The sequence below is a fragment of the Eucyclogobius newberryi genome, unplaced genomic scaffold, assembly GCF_026437365.1.
Source record: "Eucyclogobius newberryi isolate DKJ021-1_F unplaced genomic scaffold, fEucNew1.0.hap1 SCAF_4, whole genome shotgun sequence".
NCBI classification, from domain to species: Eukaryota; Metazoa; Chordata; class Actinopteri; order Gobiiformes; family Gobiidae; genus Eucyclogobius; species Eucyclogobius newberryi.
The window spans coordinates 21,138,792-21,156,288 of NW_027316056.1; the positions used below are offsets into that span (position 1 = coordinate 21,138,792).

Sequence of the window (17,497 nt, forward strand, 5' to 3'; positions counted from 1 at the left end):
AGAGGAGTTCATTAAAGTGTGAAGCATAAATGTGAACATTTCAAGGATTTGGCGTTTTTCCCATTTGTGACATATATTTGCGGCTCTACCGCACAGAGACCCTAGTACTTAAAATCAAAATATGGATAAATTTTGATGCCCCGCTTGTGTAGATGATTCTCCCCAAATATGAACTTGATCGGGCTTTCGCCCTAGGAGGAGTTTGTTAAAGTGTGAAGTGTAAAAATGTGGTCATTTTAGAGATTTTGCGGTTTCCCCATAGGGATAACATGGGATGTTTCTGTCATCGCTACGGCTACGCTTTACCAAATATGACTTTGGCTCCCATACTTTTAATTTGGGGATGGCAAATGAGAATTGTGTGCAAAATGTCATGTCATTTGGAAAAACTCTTGTTTATAGGCCACTCTGAAGGCCAAATAGTCCGAATTCTGCGAAAAGTTTGCGGCTCAGCTGCACAGAGACCGTAAATGTTATACATAAAATTTGAATAACTTTAGATGCCCCACTTGTCTAGAGGAGGTACACCGATTTTGAGATCGGTGGGCCAAACGCACTAGGAGGAGTTTGTTAAAGTGTGAAGCGTAAATGTGCCCCGCCGCCGCAATTGTCGGACCATGTCGGCCTCAGTGAAACTGAGAAAACCAGCACTTTACTTTTTTCCCCCCAAATTTGTGATTTTCATTTTTTTGCAGAATGTGCTAGTTGAAGTTATGAATAAGCCCCTGTGTGCTTCAGATAACACTATTGGTTGTCTTAAACATATACATTAAGCTGTTAAAAATGTGGAGTTTTGGGGTCTTTTTCCTGCTCTCCTGGGGGGCGTCACCTTTTTCTAGCCAACGTATTTTTTACATTTTCCACCAATCAGCTGTGATCCGCATGGCAGCTGCGTGCTCTGCAGTGCTCTGTGTTTTTCTCTCATTACTCCAGACCGTCTGCAGAGCACAGTCTTCAGAGCTTACATTTCCTGGACTACATTGCAACGGAACTGTTTACTCAGGTACACTTTTACTTTACTACTAAATTATTGCTTTAACGCTGTGTTTTAAGGCGGTCTCGTGATCACTTTAGAATCTTACTTGTCTGCTCCGGTGGAGCTAATGCTAAGCTAACATGTTGCTTCAGTGCACTCTGCAATACGGGCTTAATGTGACTACTTGCTGTTATCACCATGTTATCGGGTTATTTTTCGGCGTGGGTTGGCCCGTGGGTTGTGTGGGTCGTGCTTTGTGTCTGTTTTATGGTGCTAAACCGGCTGTTAGCCCCACAGCCCGGAGCTAAAAGCAGCTATTCGGAGCTAAGTTGTTAGCTAAACTTTGCTATGTTATCGAGTTATTTTTCGGCGTGGGAAGAGAAAAAAACTACAACTCCAGATACCACTTCTGGTCACGTGGCTTACGTATGTTGCACGTCACGCACGCACTGCGTCACTCGAACCAATCACGCGCTTGCCTGGCCATTATCAGCTTCCTGTGTGTCTCTCTGTGCACGGTGTTGGGAGAGACAACAGGACGGCTGAACCAGGTAAGCTTTGCGACTAAAACACCCGCTTTTAATCACTTTAATGTGCGCCGGTTTTAAACTCGAGTGTATGTTTATGTTTTGGTGTGCTGTTCTGCAAGTGTTTTGCTTTTACGAGCAGTGTTATCTCAAGTGAGCTAGCTAGCCCCGCTAGCCGAGGGCAGATGTCCCAATATCTCCGCGTTTTGCATCTTAAATACACCGTTAACGTCACAATGTGAACTGTTATCTGTGAAGCGTGTTATTCCCATATTACTGTTAATCCTAATCCTTTTATCCCCCTTTTCAGAATTGGCAAAGACACCCTGACTGACATGACCTGTCTCTACGTGAAGTCTGCTAAGGAGCGTGGTAAGTGTAAAACATTATTTTGGTGATTTTCATGTTTTAATGATTAGAGTATAATTAACCATAAGTAACATCTGTTTTTCAGGTGAGCCTGCAGTTTGTAAATCAAGCTTCAGATCACTGTGGAAACAGCTTCTCCCACACATCAGAAGCTGCAGGCCACACACAGATCTCTACAACAGAATCTAATGTGCTGTCTTTCGGACCCTCACCGCCAACGTCTCACTTCAATATCCCACAGCTTGTTGGAACGGCGGATGGCAAAGTGTTTGTCAAGAACTTCGACTGGCAGAAGCATCTGAGTCCCTTCTTCAGACGGCTTCCAAAGATCAAGAGTTATCAGCACTTCAGGTATTTATATTGAAACTCTCACATTGTGTTAAAAAAAATAAATAGTTAATGAGTGTTTTATGTGAAATAGTTAGCCATTTCTTAAATGTCCTGTTAATTGTTTACAGCTTTGATGCCAAGAGCCGAGAGTCACAGCACAGAAGAGTACACAGACGAAGAAGAGGATGAGGATGTGATCTCTGATGTAATTGGACTCTGGTGGTGTACATATCATATCTATTATCTCATATCTCATATATTCAAAGCCATGGACCCGTTGCAGTTCGTATACCTGGCATCTGTTTATAAGAGTTCTTCTATTAAGAGTGTTTTTTAAACTTCCTATAAGTTACTGTCCTTTCCCCCTGTATCTACTGCGTTGTAACATTAAAGGCTATCTTATCTTATCTTTTGTTGTTTGTGTTGAATCATTCAGTGCACCATTGTTGGCACTGAATCACCTGTGAATTATGTTTATCGGCAAATGCAATGAACCCTATTCTGATTCTGATTCTTTGATTCTATTCAGGGCCTTTTGTAATCCAAGTATTTCCATTTTAATATAGTAACTTCTAATTCTGATTCAAGTCCAGTTACCATCAATAACAACACTCCTCTTGAGTCTTCAGTGACAGCTGTAGGGGGAAGGTGGTGTCAGTGTGACAGGGGGGAGGGCTTATCTCAATGAGATGCAAATGAGCCCCCCTGTGACTCTGGGCTCACTCCGGTGAGAAACTTTGAGCCCCGTTTTCTCAGTGAATGGGTTTGAGAGTTGTATACATTCAAATGACCACAACTTACTCAAATATTATCAGATCTACATGAGTGAGACATCATTGGAAAGCTTTGAATTCACACTTTCAGAATAACTCAAAATGTCTCCGGGTAGACATGTAACTGATTTAGCCACGGTCAGTCACAAATGTGAACATTTCAAAGATTTGGCGTTTTTCCCATTTGTGACAGTATATTTGCAGCTCCACGGCACAGAGACCGTAGCACTTAAAATCAAAATATGGATAACTTTTGATGCCCCGTTTGTGTAGATGATTTTCCCCAAATATGAGTTTGATCGGACAATCGCCCTAGGAGGAGTTTGTTAAAGTGTGAAGCGTAAAAATGTGGTGATTTGAGCGATTTTGCGATTTTCCCATAAGGATAACATGGGAGGTTTCTGTCATCGCTATGACTACTACAGAACATTTAGGCATTTTTGTGATTGGCTTTTGTGATCGGGACGGCAAAATAGAATTTTGGGTAAAGTTTAGACAATTTTGGTAAAACTAATTTTTGACCTTCAATGTTAATTTAAAGGTCACTCTGTAGGGGGCGCTATCGCGGCCATTTCAATTTTGTCAGCCTAAACTGGTCCAAACTAGAAAGTTTAACAACTGATTCAAATTTGGTCCTAATCGGACTGGTTTTGATCAAATGGGAGCAATTTTTAGATCTGCAATATTCCAAAATAAGTTGTCCAACTTTGCGGCTGCGCCGCACACAGACCGTAAAAGGTATCTCAAAAAATTGGATAACTTTAGATGCCCCACTTGTCCAGAGGACGTACGCCGATTTTGAAGTCGGTGGGCAAAACGCCCTAGGAGGAGTTCGTCAAAGTTTGACGTGAACAAAATGGCTAACACAGCGTGTTTTCATTTTCAAAGGAAGATGGCGGCCATAGGGTAAGTCTGGGGGCGTGGCCACAATAATATATTTTTTTTGTCCTCAAGAGAGGAATGCGTGTCCCGAATTTCGTAGCTTTACACCAAAGTTGATCTCGGGGCGTCTCCCATAGGCGCAATGTATTTTGACTTTTGTTGGTGGCGCTGTCGCGCCATTTTTTAACGAAAAAAAAAATGGCCCAGAAAAAATAAAATTTTTCGCCGATTCTGAATTTTGGGCAAAGTTTGGTGAGTTTTTGAGCATGTTCAGGGGGTCAAATTAGAGATCAAAGCGCTGAAGAAGAACAAGAAAAAATATAGCCGCAAGCGGCAATGATCGGCCCTCGCTACGCCGCCGCCACGCCGCAAGAGGAGGGGGCGCTAACGCGCCCCAATTGTCCTTTTATTACGCCTACTGCTGAATCTGTGACGCTGTCACATCTTCTCCCCTTTGTTTTACCATCAAAAAGCAATTTTATTTTGAATTCTTGGCAAAATGTGCGGCTTTGCCGCACAGACACCGTGACTCTTTGAATAAAAATGTGGATAACTTTTGATGGTCCACCCCTGAAGATGAGTCTCACCAAATTTCAGGTTAATAGGGCTGACGCCCTAAGAGGAGTTTGTGAAAGTCTAAAGTGTAAACATGTTCTGGCGATTTCCCCATTGGAATAACATGGAAGGTTTCGGTCATCGTTACGGCAACGCCATAACAATTATGACATGGGTCTCATTGACTTTTTTGATGGGGATGCTAAAATTGAGTTGTGTGTCAAATTTCATATAATTTCGCAAAACTAAACATTTAACCTCCATATAAAATCTGTAGGGGGCGCTGTGGCTCCAAATTAATTTATTTCACTTCAAGTAGGTTTAGGGCAAAGAGTTTAACAACTGATTCTAATTTGACGCAATTCGGACTTTATCTGCGCAAACGGCAGAAATGTAAAATTTGGGAGATTTCTGAAATTCTTGCTACAGTTTGCGGCTTCGCCGCACAGAGACCATGACATGTATCAATGTAATTTGGATAACTTTTGATGCCCCACTCCTCAGTAGCATTTTCACCAAATTTCAGCTTTTTAGGGCCAACGCCCTGGGAGGAGTTCGTAAAAGTACGACGTTTGGAAAAACTCCGAAGTCATGTTTAGCCATTTTTGAAGCAATATGGCTGACATTTGGTTGGGCGGACGGCGTTGCCGTAATAATATATTTTACTTCTCTTGTCACCATCTACCTCTGCGCCAAATTTCATGATTCTACGATCAGATTTTTTTTGGGTCATTTCCCATCTCTCAATGCATTTTTGGTACATTTGGGGGCGCTGACGCGCCAATTTTTTTTATTTTAGAAAAGGGAAATAGCCAGAATGTAGAGAGGCACGATTTTTAGAGGTGTGCAAATTTTTGTGACTTTTCGTCAATGTTCACTGGGTGAAAAATAGGGGGGTTGGTCCCGAGAATAAGAAGAAGAAGAAGAAAGATTAATATTCCGATGCGAAAACAATGTTTCCCATTTTTCAAATATCATAAACTATACATTTTCGGAAAGCGCTCGCGCTTTCCTACCTCATGGTGTGGGTCCCTGGTCACTGACGGGTACTTTCGATAATTTTGAGTGGGCTCCGCCCACTTTGTGTTTTTGGCCCTCTATACAGTAATAATGTTCAATTTTTGCATTACATGCTTATATGCACGGAACATGCAAGAGATGGGGAACGTATTCGTGAGCTACTTAGCGCAAATGAGTGCTTTATATGGGGATGACGACCGCGAAGCGGTCGCGAAGCGGTCGTCATCCCAATGTAAAGTGCTCGTTTAGTGCGAACTTTTGCACGGGCTTCGCCCGTTTACAACGGTAATGTTCCATTTTCCTACAACTAATTAGTATGCACGGGGCGTGCATGAGTGGAGGAGTGCGTTAGTGAGTGTTTGGAAGTGGGCGAGCGCTTCGCGCTCGATTTCGTGCGCACTACGTGCGCACTTTCGCAGCCGTGCTTCGCACAGCCTTACAAGACTAATAGGCCTCTCGCCAGCTTGTGGCGCTCGGGCCTAATTAGTCTAGGGATAATCCATGCAGCCAAAATAACACCTAAAAGAGGCACATGTTTCTCGTTGATAACACTTCACCAAAGTTCACCGATGGTATCTTGAGCCAAACTGAACCAGAACGGGAACAATGGTTGGAGAAGCCGGGAGACTGAATAAGGGAGTAAATCAACTTGCAGAGCAGATAACATGGACAGCATGGAGTGAATGTATAGTGAGAGGGGAAGTTGATAAAAAAAAGAAAAAAAAGAGAGACCTAGAGGAATCCTGAGAGATCTGTCGGCTCTTGTTGGCTTTGATTTTAATGGAAGCGCGGTCTTCCCTACCTCTAACCCATTTGGCCTTAATTCCAGCCCAGCTTTCCAAACTTTTTAAACTTTAATGGCCCCATCTTAAGTGCCAGCTGCTGACAACATTGATTTGGCTTTAGGCCTCGGCGTCCTGCACGCTTTTATTTTCTCATACAAAATCGACAGAAACATCTATTTTCTGCCATCCTCCTCCACCTCCTCCATCCTATCGTCTTCTATTCTTCCTCTGTCCACGCTCTGTTCATGTGATGGAGTCAGCGGTACAGGGAATGATGGGATAAAGAAGGATCAGGAGGAAGGCTGTTTGGATTAGCTGCTGACCTGGGCCACAATTACTTCATTTTGGACCTCGTTCAATGGGCTAAATAAAAACATCAGTTTAATTTTGAGTCAAGTCATTGAATAGTGACAACATAAAACAAACAAGAATAGAAGTGAATTGTGAAAAGTGTATTTAACCTTTGCGCACTGGAATTTCCCCATTGTGGGACAAGTAAAGGTTCTCATCTTATATTATCTTGTATCTACTCTTGACCTACAAAGCCATAAATGACATGGCCCCATCCTACCTCAAAGATGCTATAGAACCATATCATCCAAACAGAGCTCTTCGCTCTCAGAATGCTGGCCTTCTGGTGGTGCCAAGAGTCTCTAAAAGTACTGTAGGAGGGAGAGCGTTTAGCTACCAAGCTCCTGTGTTATGGAATCAGCTCCCGACCCATGTTAAATATGCTGACACAGTCTCTTCATTTAAGTCCAGGCTTAAAACGTTCCTCTTCGAAATCGCTTATGGTCAGAGTAGTTAGGAACAGAAATATAAACCCACAGCTTCAGCTACGCTGCCCTAGGAGTAACTATGCTGGGGGAAGTATGACAGCTTGAGCACTATCCTCTTCTTCTTCTGACTACTTATGCTATCAAACAATATTTATTTTTTGATTCCACTTGCAAACTGTTCACCGCCTTCTTTTCTTTCTCTCACTCCTGAGGACCTGTGGACCCAGATGCCCCTCCCCTGGTGAAGTGGTCCCTGCCCTGTGTGGACGGTCCCTCATCTGCCTGAAGAGTGGGTCCAGCTCGCCTCCGACGGTCCCTCTTCTGCCTGAAGAGTGGGTCCAGCTCGACTCAGACGGTCCCTCATCTGCCTGAAGAGTGGGTCCAGCTCGACTCAGACGGTCCCTCTTCTGCCTGAAGAGTGGGTCCAGCTCCAGTCTCCTTGTGTCCGTCTGTCCGTCTGTGAGAGTCGGATCTCTCCTTCACTGGAACTCCTCCAGGTTTCTACGTTTTTTTTCCCAAAGAGGTTTTTTTTTGTAGTTTTTCCTGGCCGAGAAGGAGAGTCTAAGGACAGAGGACCCTGGGACATCGTCCCTCGCCACCACAGACATTGTCTGACTTCATCGCCACCACAGACATTGTTGATTCATTTCTCCCTGTGGCCCTCAGAGGCAACTGTTGTTGTGATTTTGGGCCTTACAAAAATAAATTGATTTGATTTGATTTGATCTAAATGCACAGTAAGAGTATGTTATGTTTGTGCAACTTTTCCCCCCGATTTTGTTTTCATAATTTTACTGTTCTGGTTCTTAAAATGAATGTGTCATATTTGTTCCTGTATTTTGGTAATAGTATTTTTTTGTAGGTATTGTTTGTAGTCTGTAGGTATTGAGTGTAATCTTTATTCTTGGTTTTTTCAGTTTTTCACAGTTCTCTCGCTGCATCAAAGCGTGCACGTTCAACACTGTACCGCTGCTCCCTGCAGGCTCGCATGGTTTCATAGCCTTTTCTTAGCTTTACCACTTTTGTTTGACCTGGTGGGACCGGTGGTCCTATTTTCATTTTCCTTTGGGGTTTAGCTAGGTTTTGTTGTTCTTTTTCAGTTAGAGGGGTCAGCACCGGCTCCTGAACAGGGTTGGCCCTGTGTCGCTCCTGTTTTTTTCTGTTTGGACGGCCCATCAGGTCCAACTTTCTGTTGTTACATTGTTTCTTTCTTAGGGACAGGGTTCTTTTTGTAAAGGTTCCTCTTTACAACCTCTAGATTCAGAAAAGAAGAAAGTGAAACCAGAAGTTAAAATCAAATATTTGAACTCTTACATTTGGTCTCCTGTGTCCTTTATGAATATAATATGCCTTGTTTTGGGTCAGAACATATATTAAATACAAAAGTCGTTCACAAAAATGTAACTTATACTAAGTTTTTACTTGTTTTATTTATTGACCTTTATTTAACCAGGTAAGAACTAGGGATGCAACAATATTCCATACAATATTGAATCGTTCACAATTCAATACACGCGTTCTCTTATACAGGACATGTTTGGTCTTTTATTCTCTGACACATACATCGTCTGTGTTTGGGTCAATGTTTGTTTTTCTCCTCCGCTCACTTCTCTTTAAGAGTCTTGAGACGGACCAGGACCAGAGCACATGGAGCAACCTGACCAAGACGGCTGAAATGATTGCACACAAACCCTGCTCCACTATTCAGACCCATTGAGCTGCGTGGCATCTGTAAAACCTGCTCTTTGTGCGGGGAACAACATTCAGCCTCTGGTCCACAAAAAAAAAGAACTCACTGAAAACTTTAGAGACAACGCCAGCGGAGGCAGAGGGCACTAGTGATGTGCAGGTTAGGGTCGGGTTAGGGTGTGTCAAGAAATTCTCATTTCATTGTGGGGCAGGTTATAAAATCCTACCGTGGTATCGCATGTTGCTCTATGGGTATCTTTGCATCTGGACAATTCAGTTCCTCTCTAGACTCATTTCTCAGCGAATATGAGACGGATTGTAATAAAACACTTTAGGCCGCAGCTATTTTATTACTTGGTTTACAGATTTTTAAATGAAATATATTGAACAGGCGGACGAAATATAAATATAAATATAATTTCAATTTCAGAAGATTTTTTCTTCATAAAACATTAATATAATAATTCAAGGAAATATGGCGACAGGCAGGAAAAATATCAAAGTCAAAGAACACATTTTATGAATTTGGCACCGAAGTCTCTGAGTACGAACTTTGGAGGAATCAAGAGTCTGTCATCGCTGCTGCTGCAGGTGATTTCCATGACGTTTGGTCGCATATTTGGTCGGGTAGATGTCTGTTTAGTATCTCCAACTGTATCATCCCGATCACCACTTGCATATTTTTTCAAGACGATATGGCCTCCAGAAAGCGCTGCCCACTGTGGTGACGCCATTTTAAATACCTATGATGCATCGCGCATACACGCATAGCGTCAGTACAATGCTCTCCAAAATAAATGACTCCCGCAGGATTTTGGCGAAAAATTGCTTCACGCGCTCTTATCTTTTGACTTAATACCGCTTTTTATATTTCATTTAATGCTATTTTGCCTTTTCTGTGTTACTTTATAAAATAAAAAAAAAATATATCATAATTTATTATATTTATAAATTAGAAATCAATAATCTGAGTGCGGCGGATCCGTAAACCAAGTAATAAAATAACCACGGCCTTATCTGGCTCTGCTTGTACTTGTACTGAGCAAGTGAGGGTGTGAAAGGGTGAGGATGACTATTCGTCTATAGTGGAGAATTGAAGCTGCAGAAGCAAATTCACCCCGCAAACAGACTGAACCAATTGAACAAAAGGAGGGGGGTTTGTTATTTCGAAACATAAAATATCCATATCTCTTGATTTACGCCTACAGAACGCTTTATATGTCATTAAATGAAGGCGGTTGCGGTTCACCCGTGTGTGCGTGAGTGTTAAGAGCAGGAGACTGTGGGAGGAGCTTCTGTCTGTCGCTGCTGCTGCTGCTGCTGCTGCTGCTGCTGCTGCTGCGGCGGTGGGAAACCAACGCATACACAGACATGAGAGTCAGGAGGAAAAAATTATATTAAGAAATTAATTATAAAATGCACAAAATGGAAAGGTCTATAGTGTTTTTTGCCCATATTAAGTACTGGTATTATTATAAAAAGGTTTCACAGGTTAAAATTTCAGAGCAGTAAATCATTGAACACATTTAGCGAGGTCATGCAGCAATTTATGGAAATGTTATATTTCAAGTTAATATCATAGGAATGTAATTTATTTTCTAATTACCACAAATACCATGGAACTTTATTTTATAAACTTTTTAATGAGAGCCTAACCGTATCAAAATCGAATATTTATTGTTACCCATGTATTGATATACGTATCCCCATCCCTAGTAAGAACCCATTGAGATTGAAACCTTTTTTTTTAAAATAGAACAGATAATCCTGTTAGTATAAAAAGGGCTGCCTCAGGTGGACGGCTCTTGGACAATGTGTACCGTAAGTTAATTGGACGTCCTTTACTACTTTTTGTTTGTTTTCCTCTCTCTCTGTGCTGTGTTCAGTGTCCTGTGTTTTGTGAGAAGGCATTATTGACACACAGGTACAATTGATTAAAACACTGTGGATTTTCTGAAGATGAGAGAGAAGGGAGGACATGCAGTAAATGATCAGAGCCAGGATTTGAACTCACAGCGGCTACACATGGAGTCTGACATGTGCTGTCGACCAACGGGCAGCACGGAAAATTCTTTCAACAGTTAATAGTCCTTGGACTTGTACAGCCCTCTGCGCTCCGTCTGAGATTAGATTTTTAACGCCACCTATTCATGGGTTTAAGATAAGATAAGATAACCTTTATTTGTCTCACTATGGGTAAATTCCAGTGTGTTGCAACACAGATTAGGAACAGAAGTATAATAATAAAAACAGATAACTTATAAAACCTTTTTATTATAACCTTAATTTAAATTTCCCCATAAAGTGGACTATCTTATCTTAATAATAACGATTATTTACAGCTGTTTTATGGACAGAAAATATTGCACCAGGATTATTGACATTATGTCACAATATTGCACATGATAATGAAAGCTGAATGACACATGTTCAGGGCTAACAGTGTTTGTTGTAGAGTCTGACAGCAGCAGGAAGGAACAACTTGCAAAACCTCTCCTTCCGGCATAGATGTGAGTTTAGCCAGGACCCTTCTGTCCCCGCACTCCCACCATCTACCACCATCTCCTTGGTCTTCCCCGCGTTGATGAGGAGGTGGTTCCGCTGACACCAGTCCACAAAGTCCTGCGCCAGTCCCCTGTACTCCGCATCATCGTCGACCGTGATGAGTCCGATGATGGCAGAGTCGTCAGCGAACTTCTGCAGGACACAGCTGTCCGTGTCATGTCTGAAGTCTGCAGTGTAGAGGGTGAAGAGAAAGGGCGCGAGGACAGTGCCCTGAGGCGCCCCCACACTGCAGGTCTGAGTGTCAGACACACAGTCCCGGGCTCTCACAAACTGGGGTCGGTCTGTGAGGTAGTCCAGGATCCACTCTGCCAGGTCATACTCCACACCAGCCGTCTCCAGCTTGTCCCTCAGGAGCAGCGGCTGGATGGTGTTGAAGGCGCTGGAAAGATCGAAGAACAGAATCCTCACAGAGCTGCCAGGCTTTTCCAGGTGAGAGAGAGAGCGGTATAGCAGGGAGATGACGGCGTCCTCCACTCCGATGCCAGACCGATATGCAAACTGCAGCGGGTCCATGGCTGAGCTCACGGTGGAGCGGAGGTGGTCCAGGACCAGCCGCTCCAGTGTCTTCATCAGGTGGGACGTGAGAGCCACCGGCCTGAAGCTGTTGAAGTCTTTGGCGTGCGGTGTCTTGGGCACAGGTACCAGACAGGAGGTCTTCCAGACCTGTGGTACCACCCTCAGCTTCAGGCTCATGTTGAAGACATGCTCCATAACTCCACACAGTTCATCGGCGCAGGACTTAAGGAGCCTGGGGCTGATGCCATCAGGTCCTGCTGCCTTCCTCACTTTAATCCTCTTCAGCTCACTCCTCACCTGTGCTGCTGTGACAGTCAGTGGTTGGCAGGGGGACTGTGTGCTGGGGGGATGGGTGACTCCAGGTGGAGCTGTGAGCTAATTGGCCAAAACAGAGGTGTGAAGAGGAACGGGTGTGGGTCATTGTCCAGCTGTGGAAGTGAGAGCATGCAGCTGTGCAGGGGGAGGGGTGGGCGATTCATCAAATCTCAGAAAGTAAGAGTTTTGATTGTTTACCCACTGTAAGTCCTGATGGTTTTCAGGCTCCTCCACACTCCCTGAATGTTCTTCTGCTGCTCAGTTGGTCCTCCATCTTCCTCTTGTAGCTGGCTTCCACCTGCCTGATCTTCCTCCTCAGCTCCTTCTGCACAGTCCTCAGCTCCTCCTTGTTCCCTGACCTGAAGGCTCTCTTCTTCTCCCTCAGCAGAGCTTTTCAATTCATGATTAAGCCTATTGTTTGGAAAACACTGCATCGTCTCGGAGGGTACAGTGTTTTCAAAAGAGAATTTTATGTAGCCCATGATGCACTCTGTGATGGTGTTGATGTCCTCCCCATGTGGGTCATAAAGCTCAGTCCAGACAGTGGTGCTGAAGCAGTCCCTCAGAGCATGTCTTTTCAAATACAGCCTGATAAAATATTATCAAAAGTATTGTCAAATGAAGCCAGCAAACTCTATATGCCATGCCACTTTACAAGACTTTATGAAACTTTATTATACTCATTTGTAAATTGGTGTGACATCTTCAAAAATAATTGCAGACAGAAGATGACACCCTTTAATAAAAAAAAAGAGAGAAATTCATTTGAGAGTTGCAATACTGCTGTTAGGCTGATATCCCGTAAGTAATTTTAGTGTGCCATAGGGTGATGAAGTGTCACAAAAATCCTGACTTTTCCATTGCTGTCATCACCAAGCTTTGCCAAAGGCCCCCTCTACCATCCTTGATCCAGTCACACACCCGCTTTTGTTCCCCGTCTATTTATGCACAAATGACAGACAGCGAGAGAGAGAGACAGATAATGGATGAACAAAGGAAGCGAAAAGACAAAAGAAAACACGAAACCAAGAAGAGAGATGTGACATAAACGAGGTAAAAATTATAATCCAGCTCCCCTCCTCTGTCTGTGAGCAGTGACAGACACAGTGATGTATAACCCTGCCAGTGGAAAGTTAATTAGATAGGCTGGGTTACTTTGGAGATGAAGGCCTGGGAGAATAAGAGAGAAGAGAAGCAGACAAAGCAGCAAGAAACTAAACAGGAAATAGAACAATGGAGGAACAGGAAGTAATGATGTGGAATTTGGAAGAGCTGCATATTAAAACTTCCTCAGACAAATAGTAATTTTATTTTTGTTTTATATTCTGAGAACCACTAACAACTTATCTATTTCTGAATGTTACTTTTCAGCGCTTTGGTCCAGTCAATTTGTGCAGCAAGCCCGAAACTTTTCTGGCACTGGCTTGTTTCCAAAGAAATGTTACTGCTGTGTCTAGAATGTTTCATAATAGAGACAAGCTGGTGAAACCATCAGGCCTAGTTATAGTTCAGATCCGTGGAGAGGTGAGCCCATTCACAGTAAGAATGCACATATTCTTATGCAATAAAAATAGCTAATAATTGACTAACACTTGCTGGAATCTTCCAGACGAAGGGAAACATTTTCATAGAGAACAGATGGTATCGGACCAACCAGAAAAGTAGACTTTTAATGTTGTTTAAGTTGTGTTAAATGGTTGTAGCTATGTTTTGACAAGAGTGCTCATGGTCATAATCAGAAAAGCAAAAAGTAATAGAACAAATCAACAAAAAACATTATTCAATTTGAGCAGAGGTTTGTTTATTCAACCCCAATTATGCTTTTGCTGGGAACCATAGAAATAAAAACCCAAAGACGTTATATGAAGTCTGGTTTGATACCTGTTTCTCTTCTCTATGAGCAGTAGGTGTTGTAATATTATGTCTGGCTTAGAGAATACACAGAATGGAAGTGAATGACGGTGACATTGAGTGCAAAACAAGAAAGCCATTCCTTTGTTAATTACTGAGTTAATGACACACTATGCTTCAGTGGACATGCACACTCAGACACACTCACTATCAGGACACACACATAGCGAAGATGTCTGGCTGGGTACTCACGCAGCGTCGCAGGCTGCTATCCAAAGAGCTTGACAGCAAGATATCGGCTAACAGTGACACGCACGCACGCACACACGCACACACTCACAATCACACTCACACACTGTATAACAGCACGCAGCAGCAAAGACAGCAAACCTCATCAGGCTGCCTTTAATGAAGTCACTTGTTCCAAACAGAAAAAGCTGCGAAACGGAGGGATGAAGGAGGAGGAAAGGAGGAGGAGGACAAGGTCGCTGGGATTGATGACGCTCATTAGCCTAATAAGGTACTTTAATGAAGCGCACCCAACACTAGGCCGTGCCGCTGAGTTCCAACACACACCTCAATAGTTTGTGAAGTTTCTGTTGTTCTAATCACCACGCAGAAGGAGATTTGTTTTTTTGTTTTTCCTATCTTTAAGGAATTTAGCAAATTGAACTGTATAACTTTTGCCCCACTAATAGCATTTAAGATTAGACTGAGATACTGCCAATGATTATCAATATTTAAACAGCTTGAAATACCAAGGCCAATTATGGTATGACAGTAGTCCATTAAACAACCTAAATAAGTTACAAAACTGGATTTTATTTCAGTCTTATCTATACAAACAACACACACCCTTGGGTTAGCAAACAGTTAAGTATTCTTGCTACTCGCCTCTCCATCCGAGGACTGCAGCAGAAGGTCTTTTCTGCAGGAGGCTGTGAAGTCCCCTACACCCGCATTGATCTCCACTCCTCTGGGGGCCTCCATAGTCAGGGTCCGAGTTGGCGACTCCAGCCTGAAAAACACATACAGGTGTTTACTATGAGTGGTCAGGCATGTGGTCAATACAAACCTGAGCATGAACCACATCTGCAACAAGCTGCTCAATGAAAACATCGGCTCAAAAGGTTGGACACACAGGACAAAGGAAAATGGGCCCCACATCAGCTAAACAGACTTGTGTTGTTGCAAATAAAGCAATTATCATGATCCTTGATAACAAAAGAGTATACAACCTTTTTAACCGAACAACTTGGAACGGCAGCATCAGCAAACAGACTGCTCGGCAATTACAAAGGGTCAGTTCCAGCCTCCAAAGCAGCTGGATCCCAAAAAACAGGTCCGGGTGCTGAATAAGAACCCCGGTCTAAGGGTTGTGCAGTTAGTTCAATTTTAATCGAATTGACATCATTGTTTCACATTGTCAGTGGTCAGCAGGGTGCTCTTTGGTAGAGAGGTCTAATGCTACGTACACACCACAGCGTCAAATTCACGCCCGACGCAGAAGTTTGACGCCTGTACATTTGAAGACAGACGTCCCGGACGCGCGTTCTCGTCGCCCCGGCCTCACGTCGTAAAATACACTCAGCAGCAGACGTGCGTCCGAGTCGTCCTGCACATGTGCAGTGGAGGAGTTGTGCTGTGTTGCTTTTCTCGTGGTGTAAATGGAGTTTAATGGCGGACCTTGGCTTTGGTTTATCAACTTTAAAAAGTCCAAAAGCGGAGGTGATGGGCTTGTCTGGGACCCGCATATACTTCAGAGGTGAGGAGAGTTTAGTCAATTTTTTTTATCTTGCAGGGTTTGTTTTGGGTCTTCTTCTGGGTCGGATCTCTGATTGGCTGCTGCGGCACATCTGCCGCAGAAAGTTGGACAAAGCTGAACATGTCAGCGGTGGACGCTTTGGACGCAAAAACGCAGGAATCGCGCCGCGGAAAACGCAGGAGGTATTGACGCGTGTTTACATAGACTTTGAAAGTAAATTGGACGCTTTGGACGCCGCGGTCTGAAGGGGCCTTTATGCATTGTCAGTAAAAGTTTGGAGAAGAAATCTCTTGTCTATTACATACATTGTGAAATTACTCTAAATCAAAGTATGTCTGGTTTATGTTCAAGAAATTAAGATCGAAAAACGCACATACAATACTAAGTATCATTATCATTGTCACCACCACAACAATGACAGGTAATGTCTGAGACAAAATGGTGATAATATATTGATGACATGTCAGGAACTTTTGATTAATTTAGAGACAACAATCTGAAGATGGGAAGTTACTCAAATAGCAACAAATGCATTGATGCACTATCGTTTAAGCAAGGCAAAAAAGCAGCACGGCAGCCGCGCCTCCCCTCATAAGCTCAAAAACAACCTAGAGTGTGCAGTAATGTATTTTGCTCAAGGTTACTATAATTGAGAGGTAGAGAATCTATCAAGCATTGACAAATAGGCTTAATGTTTTTTTGTTTTTTCAATATTCCATAAATAGCCATATAAAAGATATAGGTGCAAATCACCACTTGCAACGATACAGTGATGGTTGTCTTCAATCTTGCAATAGAGCATCAGCCACAATGTTATTTTTCCCCTTCTTGCTGTAATCCTGAACCAGCAATGCCCAACACTTAAAAGGTGGTTATGGTCTAGTGATACAGAGACTGGGATATCAATAGCGCCAACATAAAAATGAAATGTTGGGGGTAGGAAAACCACATTTTCGATGGTGGTATCTTTAAGTCGCAACTGTTTTCCCATGCTTTGAATCCTGCGGCCCATACAACGGTGCAGTTTGTTTATAGATTTTTACCGGCTAACGGCCACCGGGGGGCACTCTAGCAGGAAGCGCAAGAATTTAACACACTCTAGAAGACGTCAGTGGACAGAGGCCACTGTATTTTAGGCTTCAAAACTTACCCTAACCCTACCCTGAGTGTTGTATTACAATTGGACTCATATTCACGGAGAAATGAGTCTAACGAGCAAGTGAATCTAGACGCAGCGAAACGCAAAGACACATGTGGAAAACTGACATGTGATATATGGTCTGCAGTTTAGAACCTGCTGCATTGACATTAGACTGCCTTGGCCAGACCTGACCCCTGCATCACTACACTGGACCTTATTGCTGTGTAAATATCTCATATTACGCAGAAGCAGATGAACCAGATGTGAAGACACAGATACAGGTAAATCAGCTCATACAGATAAATCAAGGACAGAGGGGACAGCTCAGATGTGTTTTGTGTTTGCTAAGCTTCAAAAAGTGTTTGTGTGTGTTTTATTACAATACAACACATATTCACTGAGAAATTTGTGGAATTAGAACACGGGTGTGCCACGAGAGCCCCGGTTCAAAAGACATCCGACCTATATATACTATGTAAATATCTTATGTTACAACGTGGGCACCTGCGGCTTATTGACAGGTGCGGCCCGTATATGTACAATTTCTTATTTCTTCTTAAATTTCATTGGAGTGGCTTTTATTCAGGAGGGCACTATAGCCCGAAAAGTACAGTAAATGCTTTCTTACCCAGCTCCGTGTCCCTCTCCTTGAAGTGCAG

General features: G+C 43.0%; 1 protein-coding gene across 1 annotated transcript in view; it reads right to left on the reverse strand.

Moving 5' to 3' along the window:
- The window catches only part of LOC140377171 (zeta-sarcoglycan-like), a 352,061-nt gene that overhangs the window by 15,298 nt on the left and 319,266 nt on the right, over positions 1-17,497 (reverse strand). The window contains exon 7 of the mRNA XM_072462496.1: positions 14,827-14,950. Coding sequence (XP_072318597.1) covers positions 14,827-14,950 — 124 coding nt within the window. The remainder of the gene's footprint in view (positions 1-14,826; positions 14,951-17,497) is intronic.